The sequence below is a fragment of the Narcine bancroftii genome, chromosome 3 (assembly GCF_036971445.1).
Source record: "Narcine bancroftii isolate sNarBan1 chromosome 3, sNarBan1.hap1, whole genome shotgun sequence".
Taxonomy (NCBI): domain Eukaryota; kingdom Metazoa; phylum Chordata; class Chondrichthyes; order Torpediniformes; family Narcinidae; genus Narcine; species Narcine bancroftii.
In genome coordinates, this window is record NC_091471.1 from 365,847,537 (window position 1) to 365,865,095 (window position 17,559).

At 41.0% G+C, this 17,559-nt stretch overlaps 1 protein-coding gene across 3 annotated transcripts in view; it reads left to right on the forward strand.

Moving 5' to 3' along the window:
- The window catches only part of kif19 (kinesin family member 19), a 116,962-nt gene that overhangs the window by 74,319 nt on the left and 25,084 nt on the right, over window positions 1-17,559 (forward strand). For all 3 annotated transcript variants that reach the window (XM_069930179.1, XM_069930180.1, XM_069930181.1), the window contains exons 6-9: window positions 2,817-2,942; window positions 10,670-10,864; window positions 16,118-16,264; window positions 16,542-16,664. In XM_069930179.1, coding sequence (XP_069786280.1) covers window positions 2,817-2,942; window positions 10,670-10,864; window positions 16,118-16,264; window positions 16,542-16,664 — 591 coding nt within the window. The remainder of the gene's footprint in view (window positions 1-2,816; window positions 2,943-10,669; window positions 10,865-16,117; window positions 16,265-16,541; window positions 16,665-17,559) is intronic.

Sequence of the window (17,559 nt, forward strand, 5' to 3'; positions counted from 1 at the left end):
CTAATGAACATTATTAACTTTCAAACTCACCTATTTCAAATTAATTTCATTTCACCTGTAAATTGTGGCTGAGTTTTTTAACTGAACTTCATCATCATGAATTAAACAGATGTGATCATTTTATTAACCTCCAGGTGTTAGAACATCGATGTGGCAGTGTTGTTGGTTCCACGTCTCATCAACTCCCCCTTAAAACACCCTATTAGGGAGAAGGATAGAATTCACAGGATAACATTTATTATTCAGGGTTTATTCTGTTGATGTATTGAATAAGTATTTTGCGATCGATAATTTGTGTTATTGTCATGGGTAGAAGAAAAAATGAGCAGTGGTTTAAAAAATCTGGTGAAGCTGACAAGCCGTCTCAATAAGTTTTTGTGGCTTTATATTAGCAATGTGCTTTGTGAAACATGTTTCTCCTTTTGTCACGAGACCAACTGCTCTCTTTCCAAATATATTGCCATTGTTGGAGTTGAATGGGCTAGATCAGGTCTGAACATGCAAGAGCAAGAGCAGGAGCAAGGGCAGGCAATGGACTCCTCAATCTTGTCTCACCTTCAATACAAACATGGTTGATCTGTGGAAACTGAACTCCTCTTTTCTGCTTGTTTCCCACAACGGTCAATTCCTCAATCTTTCAGGTCTGTCCATCTGACAATAGGTACAGTGAAAGAGAAACTCTCTCTTTCTCCAAGTCCTTTTGATTAACAAAGTACTTTGTTAGGTCAACAAACCAGCTCTTCTCCTGATACTTGAAGTAATACTTTTAGTTTAAAAAAAACAATTCTCTTCTGGAAATGCAGTTAACCCCCCCCTCCCCCCCCCCCGCCCACCCCTGATAGTTTTACTGAATTATTACTATGACAAAATGCAGATTAATTGAGTTGATCATTTTGTTCACACCATCCAGATCTGTCAGTTATTCTGTCTGCAGGAAAGGGCTCACTTTCATGGTAATGCAGGCACTTCTCCAATGCACAAGGCTACAAACTAACGTTTATGTCGATGCTTCAGTCATGTAATTCACTTTGTCGGTCACATGCATCATTGTCATTTTTTCCTTTTCTTCTGGCACTAAAGCCCAAAAGCTCAGGCTCATTCATTTTAACAAGTAACATGATTTATTTGGGCCTCTGTGTCTATTTGCATTTCTAGTGATCCTTTAAGCTGCTCTCTAATCAGAGGAAGTACATTGATCTGTTTTATGTGTTCAGTGCCCTAGCGACTGCCCATGTGAAAGATTCTTAGAAATCCAGGACCTATGCACGCATACAAATGAAGCAGTAAGGTCCCCAGAGTGCTTCCATCGCTCAAACCCTTGTTGTGTTTGCTTTAGCAGAGTTGTTTCAATTGGTCTGCAAAACACCTGGTGGCTTTGAGGAATAACATTTGCCAGAGAACAGTAAAGCACAGGAACAAGCCTGCGACCCATCATGTCTGAGCTGACCATGTTGTCAAAATTTAAACTAATCCTCTGAATGGAGTTAGGCGGGAAACGTGCTGTGATTGGAGTGCAATATGTCAATGTGCTGGAGAAACTCAGCAGGGCACACAGCATTTACAGGAAGTGGAAAGTAACCTGCATTTGACCTCCCTCCGCTCCTCACCCACCTTTTTAATTCAGGCACATGCATCCTTTATGCTCAGACCTTGACAAAGGGCTCAGGCCAAAAATGCTGGTTATCCTTTAGATGCTGCAGGGCCTGCTGAGTTTCTCCAGTGCCTTTGTGTATTGTACAAATTAATTCCATCTTTCTGCTCATGGTCTATATCCTTCCATCCCCTGCCTTCTCGTGCCTGTCTAAATGCCTCAGATCTGCTTACACCATTCCATGCCCCAATGTCTGCCTGCATATTCCCGATACCCACCACTCTCTGTTTTTAAAAAAAAAATTTACCTGACACAATCCCTTTAAACTATCCCCTTCTCACCTTAAAGCTATACTCTCTGATATTTGGCATTACTGCCCTGGAAGACTTTTGACTATCCACCCTGTCTAATGCTTCTGATAATTTTATAGATTTCTGTCAACCTCCAATATTCCTGGGAAAACAATCCAAGTTTGTCTGGTACATAAAAGGGTGCCGGAGAATCTCCGTGGGTCCTGCAGCATCTATAGGAAGTAAAACAACATTTTGAGCCTGAGCTCTTCGTCAGGAATGGCGAAAATCAGGCAGACAAGTTTGTCCAACGTTTGGTAATAATCTCATCTCCAGGTAACATCTGGGTGAACCTTCTCCACACCTTCCTGTAATGCAGCAACTAATACTGTACACAGTATCCAGATGAGGTCCTTCTAACATTTAATGCAGCTGTAACATGACCTTCCGACGTTTATATTTGAGTGCCCTGACCGATGAAGGCAACCGTGCCCCAACCTTTTTTGACCACCCAATCTACTTTTGTTGCCACTTTCAGGGAATTATTTTTTACACCCAAGATCCCTCTGTGCATTAATGCTCCTCAGGGTCCTTCTGTATACTGGATGCTTCCCTCTTGCATTTGATCTCCCAAAGTGCATCATCTCATAGAAACATAGAAGATAGGAGCAGGAGTAGGTCATTCGACCCTTCGAGCCTGCTCCGCCATTCAACGAGATCATGGCTGTTCTTAAAGTTCAGTACCCTGTCCAGATTAAACACCATCTGCCATTTCTCCACCCATACCTTCAAATGATCTTCCAGACTCTTCAGAGCACATGAAAATGTAAAGAGAGGGTAAAGTTTTGCTCATTTTGTCCCCCTTGTTTTCTTTCAGTCAAGATTGATGAACTTAAACTTCCTACTATTCTTACTGGATTTCTTTTCCTTTCCAGATTTATAATGAGATGATCCGGGATTTACTTAATCCGTTGTCTGGCTTCTTAGATCTACGAGAAGACTCAAAGGGAGGGATCCAAATTGCAGGAATCACTGAAGTGTCAACCATAAATGCCAAAGAGGTAAAGTACAAATGCGTACTTTGACTTTCTTGCCTTGGTCCCATGTGACTTTAGAGACAAAGAAGATGAGGAAAAAAAAGGGAAGGTAAATAAGGTTCAGGATGAATATAATAAGTTGGTAGGGGAAGTGAAAATGAAAATAAGGCCATTAAAGAGAGAAAATAAATAAGAGTAGCTGCAGAGCAATCCAGAGACTTCTGAGAATATAAAATATTTGACTATAATAATTGAATGGTAGAGTAGAACTTTGAAGTCTGCAGGCACAATGATTAAAGTAAAAGCACATTGCTGGAGAAACTCAACAGGTCAAACAGCAGACTTTATAAAGGTCCATAACCAACATCTTGGGCCAGAGCCCTTCATCAAGGTATGAGCAAAATGTAGGGAAGCGCCTGAATAAAATGATGTGGAGGGAGGGAAAGGGAGGAGTACAGGTGCATGGGCAAGAGATAATCGGTGGATGAGGCGGGGAGGACACAACAGTGAACAGGGGGAGGAGGGATGGCTCTGTGAATGGAGAGGGAAGGGGTGGAGAGCTGGAGCAAAAGAAACAGAGGGATGGGAAAGAGAAAAAGAATGGCGAATGGTCCAGCAGAAACCAGAGAATCAATGAGAATGCCCAGACAGAATCTTAGGTGTTTCCCCTCCATTTTATGGGTGGCCTTGGTTTGGCAGGACATGAGGCCATGGACCGACATGTCGGTGCGGGAGTGGAGCGCAGAATTGAAATGGTTGGGCAATTGAAATGGTTGACAGGGATGAGATGCCCGTCATTGATGTGGACAGAGTTGAAGATGCTCAGTCTCTCCAATGTTGAGAAGACCACAACGGTGCAGTAGATGACTCCCGCGGATACACAAGTAAAGTATTGCTTCACTTGGAAGGACTGTTTAGGACCCCAAAGGTGGTGAGGGAGGAAGTGTGGGGAAGTGTGGCACTTTCTGTGGAAGGTGCCAAGGGAGTGATTGGTGGAAAGGGATGAGAGGACCAGGGAGTCATGGAAGGAGCGATCCCTAAGGAAGGCAGAGAGGGAAGGAAATGGAAATATGTGGGGTGACACTTTTGAAAAGAAAGTGTTGAACATACCCATAAATCTGCTGCATCAATGAAGAAAAACAGATTTAGTGTTTTGGCTTGAAGACCCTTTGTAAGAGACAAAGAAAGGGAAAAGAGACAAAGAAACTCACCAAGCTGTGGGGAAAGTGGAGGAAGTGGGATGTCTTTGATGGGATAAAGTCGGGGTGACCATGGGGATGAACTTTAAACGTGGTTATCAGGTGAGTGAATTGGAACAGTTAAAGAATGAGAACATGGGCAAAGGAACACTGATAAGAAATAAGGATTTTGCAAATGCAAAGTAGGAAGAGGTACCCAGATAAAGAAAGGAAATAAAACGAGTTAATATCACAAACAGAGAAGTCAAATAACCTGAAGTTGTAGAATTTAATCCAGAAGAGTGCAGTGTGCTCAGACGAAAGGTCCTTGCGATGACATTTCAGGAGGCCACAGTCTAATCACTCAGAGGTTGAGTGGGATGGCAGGCAGCAGGAAGATCAGGGTTACATCTGTGACCCTGCAAAGCGAGCACCCAATCTGTATCTGGTTTCTCCTTTGTAGAGGAGACCAGATGGTGAACACTCAGTGCAGCACCCTAACTAGATTAGACGAAATGCAATAGAATCACTGCTTTATCTGGAAAGACTGAGTCTCTGGAAGGGAGGAGGTGAAAGGACAAATGTTGCCTCACCTGCAGTTGCAAGGGAAAGTGCTGTGGGACATTGGGTGGTTGGTGAGAAAGGAAAAGTGGACGAGGAATGGGGTAGATATGTCTGGAGGTGAAATCTCTTTGAAGGTGGACTGCTGAATGTGAGGGCTGGGGGTGTGGAAGTTGTTCCATTCCAGAGAAGAGTAGCCAAGAGCAGAGGACCCGGGAATGGACGAGATGTTGCCAAAGGCTTTGTTGACAACGACAGAGGGAAAGCCCTGGATCAGAAAGAAAGAAAACATTCAGAGACAGCTGTCCAGAAAGTTTTATCATCGGAACAACGTGACAGGGATGGAGAACAGAATAGATTCCCTTCAGGAGGAAAAATAGGATGGAGAATAATCAAGACAGCTGTGATATGGGGTAGATGATGTCACCAGCTAACCCTATTTCTCTTTCTGTGGTTTGTCCAACTTGGCAGTCCTGTATCCAACATCAAAGGCAATTATTAGTTGGAAAGAAAATGTATCAAAGCTGAAATAACAAAGCAACAATTGCCATTATAAACTAGTTGAGAATCTATCATGAGGAGATAAAATAATGAATATCTTTTTAAAAGGTCATTTCATTGTCATTTTATTTTGGTCGTGATGTATTTTTAAAGGATCATCAGTGGTGCGGTGCAATGTTATACTACCCAATGAGATCGAACGCAAACATTTAGCACGATTTTATATCCCTTTAAAAGGTGACACCTCAGCTTCGAGTGCTCAAGGGAATAAAGACTCAGCTATCCAGTCACTTCCTATAACCAAAGCTCTCCAGATAGACATTTAGCACAATTTTATATCCCTTTAAAAGGTGACACCTCAGCTTCGAGTGCTCAAGGGAATAAAGACTCAGCTATCCAGTCACTTCCTATAACCAAAGCTCTCCAGATAGACACCATCTTGATGAATCTCTCTGCATCCTTTTCAGCTTGATGACATCCTTCTTAAAGTGGGTGACCAGAACTGTCCAGAGTACTGCACGTATGGCCTCACTCACGACTTGTACAGATTCTCAAACCTGCTGAAATTGACACCATTAATTATATCATTTTCTATCCGGTTATTCATGACGAGAATAATCTGACAGCATTGGATAATTGTGTACTCTCCTTGCCTGTAACATGCAATTATTTTACATGAATACATCACCTGAATGCTCAAATATTTAAGAAAACAACAACAAATATGCTTCCCCCACTCCCACCCCCCCCAATGATTTAATGGGGGAAAAAAAATCAAAATGTTTATGATCAACTTTCCAGCAGATGTACATCAAAATCACTTCAATTACTTTGATTTAAGCACCTGTTGTCATGCAGAAACTTGTAATTATAGTTCTTAACTGTAAAGACAACTACTTGCTGTCATTTTCTGAAGCATGATTTAGAAGGAATAGAGAAAATTAGCCGACTCTTAGGATATCATTCATTCCCCAAGTATAATTTATTCCTTTTTTTAAGAATTAATTTGACACTTAATCTTTAAATAATGTAGAAGGAAGTCCACCATATTCATGCCAGCTCTTAGGACAATAACCCATTTCCTGTCCTCCTTTATTTCTGTACCCCCACAACCTATCACTGCTCCCATCAAACCCCCCCTTGATTCTTTATTTTGCCAATATGAATACCAAGGGATTAGTTGCAGTAGCTAATTAATCAAGTCACATTTTTCTGGGTTCTGGGAGGAAACCTATTTTCATGTTCCATTCTTGTCCTGGCCATAAATACCCAAACTATGTTTCCTTTTGTTTTCCCTGTAAAGGCCCATAGAGGGTCACCACTAGTTCAGAACCACTATCAAGAAGAGAAAGAGAAGCGATAGAAAGTCCCTTCAGAGACATCGAGAAACCATGGGTCCTGTCCCCTTCTCCAACTCCACTGCCTCGTGTGCTCCCGTAGCCTCCATAGCAGAACGATCTCCCATCTGTTCCAGCAGTGAACCTGACCTCCAGGCATCCACATCACCCTCTTCCACCACAGGTTCTAAACCCTGATACGATTTGGAAGCAATCAGCGCTCAAAGCCTTTTGGGAGCCCTGCTCACCATCAGCACCCTCACAAATGCCAGTCTTGACACCCATGGTCTGGTGTGAGGCCTTCACAAAGAGACAAGTCCAAGTCCAATGTCAACCTCAGGTTCTTGGATCTATGAAGAACAATGATAATGGTGGACTGAATAATTAATTACCTCACTGAGCCAAGTCTAAAATATAAACAGAATTTTATAGACCTACTCAGCAAGTCATTGAAGAAAAATAAGTTTATTTTCTGGGATGTTGCCTGGATTGGACTAGTCTTATGAGGCAAGGTTAGCAGAGCTGGGACCTTTTTCTTTGGAGAAAAGAAGGATGAGAGGTGACTTAATAGAGGTCTACAAGATTCTGAGAAGCATCGATAAGGTGGACAACTAACGCCATTTTCCCAGGGGATATATCTACAAAGTGAAGAGAGGAAAGTTTAGGTGAGACATCAAGGGTAAGTTTTTTTTTACACAGACAGTTGTGGGTCCTGGAATGCCTTGCCTGGGGTGGTGGTGGAGGCTGAAACATTGGGAGATTTAAGAGACCCTGAGACAGGCACATGGATGGAAGAAAAATGGAGGATTACAAGGTTGGAAGGGTTTAGTATTTTCTTTTGGTAGGAAGATATAGGTTGGCACAACATCAAGGGCCAAAGGGTCTGTAATGTTCTGTGGTCTGTTCTATGTCACATGTATCAAAAGTACAGTGGTAGAGGTTGTTTTCCAAGCAGACCAGAGACATCTCATATATGGTATAAGTAAGACACAGGAGAGGTATTAAGATACAGAGTTACAGAGAGAGATCAATTGCTACGAAACAAAGGCAACATAATATTATTGTGGGGTCGATTCAGGAGTTTGATAATGACAGGAAAGAATTCTTGAATCTAGAGTGCATGATCTCATACCTGTGATCTTCCTGACAAGAGGAAGAAGAGAGTGAGAATAGGGTCTTTTAACACATTGGCTGCGTTTCCAAGCCAGAGGGTGTTATAGATGGGAGTCGATGAAGGGGAATGGAGTGTGCATGATGGACTAACCCACTTTCACAACCTTCTGCAGTATCTTGGGGTCTTGGGTGGAACAATTAATAGTGCATCCATAGAAGTTGTTAAGGGGTGTAGATGCAATACCAAATTTTCTCAGATATATAAGGATGCAGAGGTGCTGGTCCACTTTCTGGGCCATTGAATCAAAGTAGGTTCACCAAGGCAAGTCACCGGAGATATTTATGCCTCAGAAATTAACACTGTCTGAGTGAATTCCACTACTCTTCCTTAAGTCTGTAATAGCTCTTGGATCTTTCTAACATTGGGGGAGAGGTCAGTGTCTGGCGCCAAGCCACAAATCCTTCTATCCTTCTTCTGTATTCTATTCTGTTGTTGTTACAGATCCTACCACTGACAGTGGCAGAATTAATAGATTAGAAATTCTAAACATTGGTCCTTCCATATTAATAATGGAAAACAAGATGATAACAGATGAATAAAGCAGGCATTTTGCATCATTTTCCTTATGGAATATAAAGGTATCATCCCATAAATAGCTGAGAATTACACTCCTGAATAAAAATGAATGTCCCACAGCTTCCTTCTTAGTTCAGGACAGTTGACGAGCATGGACGTTCCTCCATTCTATTGGTAATAATTGCGTATCAGTTTTACATAACTTCTAGTCTTTTGGAGTTATTGATGGTGCATCACAGATAAAGTGGAACTGGTCAGATTTTAAAAAAAAACATATTTAATAAAGTGGTGTGTCAAAAGTTACTGTGGAAAATAAAAGTTCGTGATGAAGGAGCTGACATGTTGGTGCGGTTAAAAAACTAGCAGGCCAACAGGAAATGGAAGGTAAACAGAAAGGATCTTTTTTGTAATTGGTAAGATTCTGCTACAGAGATTAGTGTTGGGGGCCTCAAGTTTTTTTTAATTTGTATAATTGACATCAATAGAGCCCATTGGCGTGAAACACTAACAGTTTCTCCATCGATGTCAGCTGACTTGCCGAGAATTTCCAGCACTTGCTGCTTTTAATTTTAGATTTCCTGTACCTGCAGTTTTCTGATTTTCAATGCCTTTCTCAAGGTTTGGTTGAAAATTTGACTGAAGTGTAAAAGAGTTAAAAAAAATCTAACACTTTTGTATTCTAAGAAGGATAACATTCTATTTTGCTTTTTTATCCTTGTACCTAAAATTCATAATTTTTTTATCCCTGAATCTCCCTCCACCCCTATATTTTCACCATTTTTAAAATATTTGATTCATTGGAGAATTTCAAACTCCCCATTTTGTACTTCATCTGTTGTTTAGTCTACTTAATAATCTATTAATATCTGTTCGCAATGTTCTTTTCCTGTATACGATGGTTACTGTGGCAACTAATTTGCATCATCACAAACTGTGATTTATCAAAATTAATTCCTTTATCTTATTGAGAAATAGAAATTCTCGTGGGATGCCACTAATCAACTCCTGAAAAATGAAGTACAATTCCAATGTGCTTTACCTCCCTAGCAACATCTAGTTTTAAAAAAACAATCCCCAAATGTTGCCTCCCACCTGCTTCCATATTACCCGATGATTCCTAAAGAATTAATTAAAAAGATGAATGAGGTTATCTGCAGTTATAACCAAAACCTTTGTTTTGAATTGGTTTCCAGGAGGTTGCCACGATGAAGTAGATGAAGAAAGTAAAAGGATTAGCTTAATTGTCACATCCTGCAGTTGATCCAATACATTGAAGCAGGGAGCATTTGCGCAAGGGTTAAATTCACGTTCATGGATTTCAGAGTTGAAGTTTCATTCTTTAAACAAAGTGTTAAATCTGAATGTGCTCTGGAAAGATTAATTTTACTCAATGACAGTTTTCCAGCTTCTGTTATAAAAAGGGCTAGAGATATTGCCTGGCCTGCTGGGACTGCAGATGGTAGTGAAATCAGCGGAAAAGATCATTGGGGGCTCTCCACCTACCCTGAAGTACATTTAGAACACTCGATGCAGGTGAAAGGCAATAGACATTGTGAACCCCTCATAATCTGTTCTCCCTTCTGGCATCTGGTAGGAGGTACCGTAGCACTTGGGCCCATATGTCCAGATTGGGCAAGAGCTTTGTCACGAAGCCATCAGTCTCTTGAACTCCAAGAACATTTGGGAATTGGGTACCATGGAATGTTAATGTATAAGTTTTAAATACATTGAACTTCTAATATATATTTATGTAAAAATGCTACATGGTCCTGGAGAAACGCTATCTCGTCTTTACCGTGCGAGCATGGTATGAACAACAAATAAGGATGACTTGAGTATTTCCAGCACTTGCTGCTTTTATTTAGATTTCCTGTATCAGTAGTTTTCTGGTTTTCTCTGTCTTTCCCAAGGTTGAAAATTTGACTGAAGTGTTCAAGCACAGTTAAGAGAGTAAAAAAAAATCTTAACACTTTTGTGTTCAGAGAAGGATAACATTCCATTTTGTTTTTTTAAATTTTTATATCCCCATTCATATTTATTTTTATACCTGAATCCTTAAATCTCTCTCCTCCCCTACGTTTCACAAAAGGATGATACCAGAATTGAAAAGTTGTAACTAACTAAAAAAAAAAGTTGGGTGGGATATGGCTCATCTCTGAGAAAAAGGAAAACTGAGAGGAGCAATGGATTAAACAGATATTTTGCATAATTTTTTTTCCTATCAAGTAAAACAAAAATCATCTCATAATTATCTCCAAATCATTTAATTCATTTCAGAGCATGAAATACTATGATAAGGTAGATATGCAGAATATGTTTCCTCCTCCGGGAGTTTAGATCTTGAGCCTGTAAATATAAGATGGCAACGAGAAAGTCTAATAGGGAATTCAGGAGGAACTTCTGAGCTCAGAGTGTGTGGCTAGTTTTTGGGATTAACAACCGCAAGAAATAAATCCTGACATACTTGACCTTTCTTTCTGGCAGATAATGCAACTATTAATGAAAGGAAACAAGCAGCGAACTCAAGAACCCACAGCAGCCAACAAAACCTCCTCCCGGTCTCACGCTGTCCTCCAGGTCACTGTCAGACAGAAGAGTCGCATCAAGAACATTTTGCAAGAGGTACGAATTGGACGTCTGTTCATGATTGATCTTGCGGGATCTGAGAGAGCATCACAGGTATGTCACCTTAAAATTCTGATGAATGTGACTCTCTTACAAGCTTGTTGCTCTGAGTTTGTAGATCTATACAGAGGTGAATGGATCAAATTGAAATGTTTTTACAAAGTATGAATCTGACATTCTTCTGGGAGAAATTTTTGGAGTGATCTTCATGGACCCATGCCTCTGAGTAAAGCCAGTATTGACATCCATCCATTGAGACAGGAACGATCGTAACTAGACATGCTATTGGGCATCACATTATAAACAGACACATACAGTATGGAAAAATTTCCTTAGCGTTCTGACCATCTGGTGAACCCAGTTGATCTCATTCTTGTCAATTTCCCCCAAACTCTGCCACTCACCTACATACTTGGGGCAATTTACAACCTGCCAACCAGCACATCTTTGGGATGCGGAAAGAAACGTGTGATCATGGGGAAAATGTATACATTCTGCACCTAAGGTCAGGATTGAATCTGGGTCACTGGTGATGAGGCAACAGTTCTAAGAGCTCCATCACTGCACTCTTCTATCTTTGGACTTGCTTTCATCTTTGTTTTAGTACAAAAATAGTATAAAGGCTCCCTTGGCCTTTGATTGTTCCTGTCAGAAATCATTGGAGAATTAGACTTAAACAGAACAGAACAGATATCTGTGAAGGTTAAATGATGTTGAAATGTTTAAAGAAAACTTGAATGTGCTTCGATATTTTTCTTTAGTTTATGGTTGTACTGATGAAGGATTTTAAAGATGGTTAACTTTAATCTGGTAATGCCTTTCTACCTGCTAAATACAATCTATTCTTCTTTGGCTTGGCTTCGCGGACGAAGATTTATGGAGGGGGTAAAGGTCCACGTCAGCTGCAGGCTCGATTGTGGCTGACAAGTCCGATGCGGGACAGGCAGACGCGGTTGCAGGGGAAAATTGGTGGGTTGGGGTTGGGTGTTGGGTTTTTCCTCCTTTGCCTTCTGTCAGTGAGGTGGGCTCTGCGGTCTTCTTCCAAGGAGGTTGCTGCCCGCCGAACTGTGAGGCGCCAAGATGCACGGTTGGAGGCGATATCAGCCCACTGGCGATGGTCAATGTGGCAGGCACCAAGAGAGTTCTTTAGGCAGTCCTTGTACCTCTTCTTTGGTGCACCTCTGTCACGGTGGCCAGTGGAGAGCTCGCCATAGAACACGATCTGTTACTATAAAACTATCTAATTGAAACTAGTGAAAAACTAAGAACTGAAAAACAACTCAACTAAAATTCTAACGAAACATTGGTTATGTATCTTTAACTTTGCTTTGTAAAGGATACTGTTTGATCTGCTGAGTTGCGTTTTTACTGAAACCCATGGCAACTGACTCATCTCCCTTCCTGTTTTAGGAAATTTTTCTTTTTTTTCAATATTTTTATGGTTTTATTAGTAAATTATACATAGTTAATAATAAGTAACAACAAAGTAAATCTACTATTACATATAATCCATGATAAATTGAAAGACAAAAAAGAAAAAAAGACATAATGTAAAAATTATGCTAATAATTAATAACTCCCTATTGTAAGAGGGAAAACAACTGAACCATAAATTGGGATCAAAATAATCTTATAAATGATGAAAATAATTAAGAAAATCACCCCATAAACTTACAAAGTTCAAATTCATTTCAGTAATAGAACATCTGATTTTGTTTTCCAAAGTTGGGCATGTCATCACATCGGACAGCCACTGGGTATGAGTAGGAGGGGCAGCATCTTTCCATCTCACTAATACAGCTCTTCTAGCAATGAGAGCAAAGCCAACCTGAAGGGGATTGTAGCCAAGACAAATTCAAGTCAGTTGGCTTGCTCGTCCCAAACAGGGCAAGAAAAGGATTAGGAATCAACCTAACCCTAACCCTTATCAAAGAACTAAAGGCAAGGTACAAAAAATGCTTTCCCAATAAATGGAAAGAAAAGAAGATGACCGAAAGATATGAAGCAATCGTATCTACTTCAGTTTTAACATAATGCTGGTACATGGTGCAGGGAGTGAGCTTTACAACTGAGCTCCTAACTACCGTAAATGTTATTGCTCATCAGAAAAAAATACAAGTTGCAGGCATGCTTTCTTTGGTTTCAATGTGCCATCTAGTGTTTACAAAAAAGAATATAGATTAATTTTAATATTCAGTTCTCTGAGTATTTCTGGAAATCAGAAGTGAGAATGCAACGTAATTAATGTATCAGATTCATGAACTTTAATTTTTTAAATTTTATTGCTTTCCTTTTTGCAACTAGTATTCTATAGGGCAAGACTGACAGAGCCAGAATCAGAACTTGTTTGTCATGAACAAGTGACAAAATGTGTTGCTTTCCAGCAGCCTCATCGACCACCTGACAACAATAACTAAAAACAGTGCACGAGAAGTCAAAGTAAGGCAGTGTCTTTGGTTCATTGATTATTCAGGAATCTGATGGCGGAGGAGAAGAAGCTGCCCTTGTGCCATTGAGTGCTTCTCTTTAGGCTCCTGTGCCTTTTTCCCATGGTAGCAGAGTGAAGAGAGCATGGCCTGGGTGGTGGGGGTCCTTAAGGATAGAGGCTGCTTTCCTAAGACACCATGTCTTGTAGATGTTCTCGATGGAGTGGTCTGGTGCCTGTGATGTCGCAGGCCAAGTTAACAACCCTCTGGAGTTTTTTTCTTTTCCTGAGCATTAGCACCTCCGTACCAGACAGTGATGCAACCAGCCAGAATGTTCTCCACGATCCACCTGCAGAAGTTTTCGAGAGCCTTCGGTGATGTACTAAATTTCCTCAAACACCTTCTTTGTGACACCTCTTTAATGCCATCTGTGATTCCACCGTCAACCATGGTGTCACCATCAAATTTGTAGAATGTATTGGAATTATGCCTCCTGCACAGTCATGAGTGTACAGTGAGTAGAGCAGGGAGCTAAACACACATCCTTGATATACACCTGGTTTGATCATCAGTGAGGAAGAGATGTTGTTTCCAATTCATAGTGACTGGTCTTCCGATGAGCAAGTTAAGGATCTAGTTGCAGAGGGGGCTGCAGAGGCCCAGGGTTTGGAGCGTCTTGACCAGCACTGAGGGAATGCTGGTGTTAAAGGCAGAGCTGTAGTCATTGAAGAGCAGCTGTATGTATGAATTGCAGTTTTCAAAGTGACCCAGACTGAGTGGAGAGCCATTGATATTGCGTCTAATCTAGAGTGACTGTGACAATAGGGGAATTGCAGTGGGTCCAGACTTGTGCTTAATTCTGGCCATGACCAGCCTGACCGAGCATTTCATCACAGTAGATGTTAGTGCTACTGGGCAATAGCCATTGAGGCAGATAACACTCCTCTTCTTGGGCACTGGGATGCTTGAGGGTCTTTTGAAGCAGGTGGGAACCTCAAACTGCAGCAATGAGAGGTTGAAAATGTCATGAACACTCTGGCTAGTTGGTTAGCACAGATTTTCAGTTCCCTGCCTGGTACGCCGACAGGGCCTGACTCCTTGCGAGGTTTCACCCTCTTGAATGATGTTCTGACGTCGGCCTCAGAGACAGGGTCAGAGACCCAAGCAGCCTTTTCCAGATTTGCAGCTGTCCCGGTCCCTGCCAGGGCCTCACTTTGCACAATTCTGTCAGATCAATTGCTATTTCAAGCTCGGAAGGAACAAAGGTGTCAGCATCAACCAGCTCTTCTTCCTGGGAGACGCTGTTTCACGCAACTTTATTCAAACAGCTGCTAAATATTTGCTTCCATCTTCACCCAAGCTTCAAGTGTTACTTCAGAGAACATTAACTTTTACAATTTTAAACATACATATTTTACCTGTGATTTTATTCTTATTTATTTTAATTTTTTCATTTATGCTGGTTGTTTGAGTTCAGGATACCAGGCGTCTTACTGTATCGGGATTAAACACTTTTATTCCTCATAGCCATTCCGCTCCTTTGAAATGCCTGTATTTGCTTGGTCAGGTATCACAGCCCAGATTCATGGCTCCATCCTATTCTGCCTGCTGCACCTTTTGAAGAGGTGCAGTCCAAAATGTCTGAGCAAATAACAGCCAACAAGTTTAGGACCTTCACATCAGAATCCCAAATTTTCCCGACATTCTTGGGGAAGGAAAACCAGTTAGCTATGAAACCGCTGGCATTTCCCCATATTTGAAAATTACTAGGAACAAATAATTTTGGTTCCTTAATAATGTTAAGTTGTTTATCAATTGTAACTTTCTTTATAAAAACAATCTCTGCCTCACTCAAATAACTTGTGTTGAAATGTTTAAAGCCGATGGCACTTAAAATTGTTAATTCGATCTGATAATTTCCAAGCACCCATTAATGTTTGAGTTGTAAATGGTTGCTGAACCCAAATGGGATTTGCCACTTCAAATTATTTTGCACACTTTTTCATTATTCTATAAAACAGCTGAATGGAGAGTGACACATTTACATCTTCCTGATGGGCATGGTCTTCTCTTTGAAAGTGAAATCATTAACGATGCATTTATTAATAATAAACACTGTTTGATGCCCAGTAGTGACGTGGCAGGAAGAGAAAGGATGTTATATGTTTCTACCTCCTGAAATAAGTCTAGGTTTACGTCAGATCTGCTGCAAATACCTGCCGCCTTCTCCTCCTTCATAGGAGGTCAACAAAACAAGGTAAATGCAGGCAGGGGAGAGGAAGGTTTAGTGCGAGGACTTGATCTGAGGGACTCGCTGGAGGTATGAGAGAGTTGGCCAAAAGAGATTTTCAATTCCTTCCACACTGCAATTATGGATATGAACATGGCAGATTCCTCCGTGGTCGAGGGGATGTAACTGAGAGATTCCTCTGTGGTCGAGGGGATGTAACTGAGAGATTCCTCTGTGGTCGAGGAGATGTAACTGAGAGATTCTTCTGTGGATGAGGGGATGTAACTGAGAGATTCCTCTGTGGATGAGGGGATGTAACTGAGAGATTCCTCTGTGGACGAGGCTATGTAACTGAGAGATTCTTCTGTGGATGAGGGGACGTAACTGAGAGATTCCTCTGTGGACGAGGGGATGTAACTGAGAGATTCCTCTGTGGACGAGGCTATGTAACTGAGAGATTTCTCACTGGAAGCATTGGCAATGACATTTAAAAACTACTATAATTAATTAGCAGCTTAACTAATGAATACATATTTGCATATACCACTGAGGAAATAAGTGTTTTGTATGGCCTTTGGAGGACCCTGAATATATCGTCACTAGCTTTGTTCCACTGCTAACTAGGTCATTATATTTTTTAAAATTTCTCAGACACAGAACCGTGGAAAGCGAATGAAGGAAGGAGCACATATCAACCGTTCACTGTTGGCGCTTGGAAATTGCATCAATGCACTGAGTGAGAAGGGAGGGAATAAGTATGTCAATTACCGAGACAGCAAGCTGACACGCTTGCTGAAGGTATGCAAGTGTTTATGTGCGAATGGTAATTAGGCTTATCCAATGCAATGCTTTTGCTTTGTGCTTTGGGGTTCCTTTAGATTTTTCTGGATAGACCTGGCCTGTGTCAATTGAACTATGCCTGAAGATCATGTCTTAAATGTAAACATTTCCTACTCAGATAGGTTGAGACTTGGGTGAAGAGTTTTTTTCTTTCTAATGTGACAATATCTGCCTTTTGAGACCTCTTGCTTTTTCAGTTTCAGATTCTCACTCTGGTTCCTCTCTTTACTGGCAGGATTCATTGGGTGGGAACAGCAGGACCACGATGATTGCTCACATCAGTCCAGCCAGCAGCTCCTTTGAGGAATCGCGAAATACCCTCACATACGCTGACCGTGCCAAAAACATTAAAACCAGAGTAAGAACAAAGCATCAGGAAAGCAAATGAAATCATTTTTAAGTTAAATCTTATTAATATAATAACATGTGGGATGCAGGTAGGTTATGCTTTCATGTATATTCATTGTAGGCACTTTAAAATGTATAGCTTGCTTACATAAGACTATAAGATATAGGAACAGAAGTAGGCTATTCAGCCCATCATGACTGATCTGCCATTCTATCACAAGCAGATGCATTCTACCACTCAGCCCCACTCCCTGGCCTTCTCCCCATAACCTGTTCAGACAGCTATCAATCTTTTCCTTAAATACACCCAACAACCTGGCTTTCACAGCTGCCTGAGTTAGCAAATTCCAGAGGTTCACCACTCCCTGGCTAAAGAAATTCCTCCACATCTCTGTTTTGCGCCCTTCAATCCTGACGTTGTACCCTCTTGTCCTAGACTCCTCTACCATGGGAAACAACTTAACCACCTCTACTCTGTCCAGGCCTTTCAACGTTCAAAATGGTTCTATGAGATCCCTCTCCTTCTAAACTCCAAGGAGTCCAGGCCAAAGGCCATCAAATGTTCCTCATGTGCTTCATTCCAAGTTAAATCTTGTAAATTATCTCTGAACCACCTTCAATGCCAGCACATCCTTTCTTAAATAATGAGCCCAAAAACTGTTCCCTGTACTCTAAATGAGGTCTCACCAATGCCTTAAAAGCCTCAACATTACATCCCTGCTCATATTTCCTTTTCGTCTAGTTATGAATGCCAACATTGCATTCACCTTCTTCATCGTCAATTCAACCTGGAGGTTAACTAGTCAACAGAAAATGAAAATATAACCCCTGGTATCCAGCACCCATGGGGATTGGTAGATGCCATTTAAGTGTATTTTCCAGTTACTCTTACAATGCCTAACTAA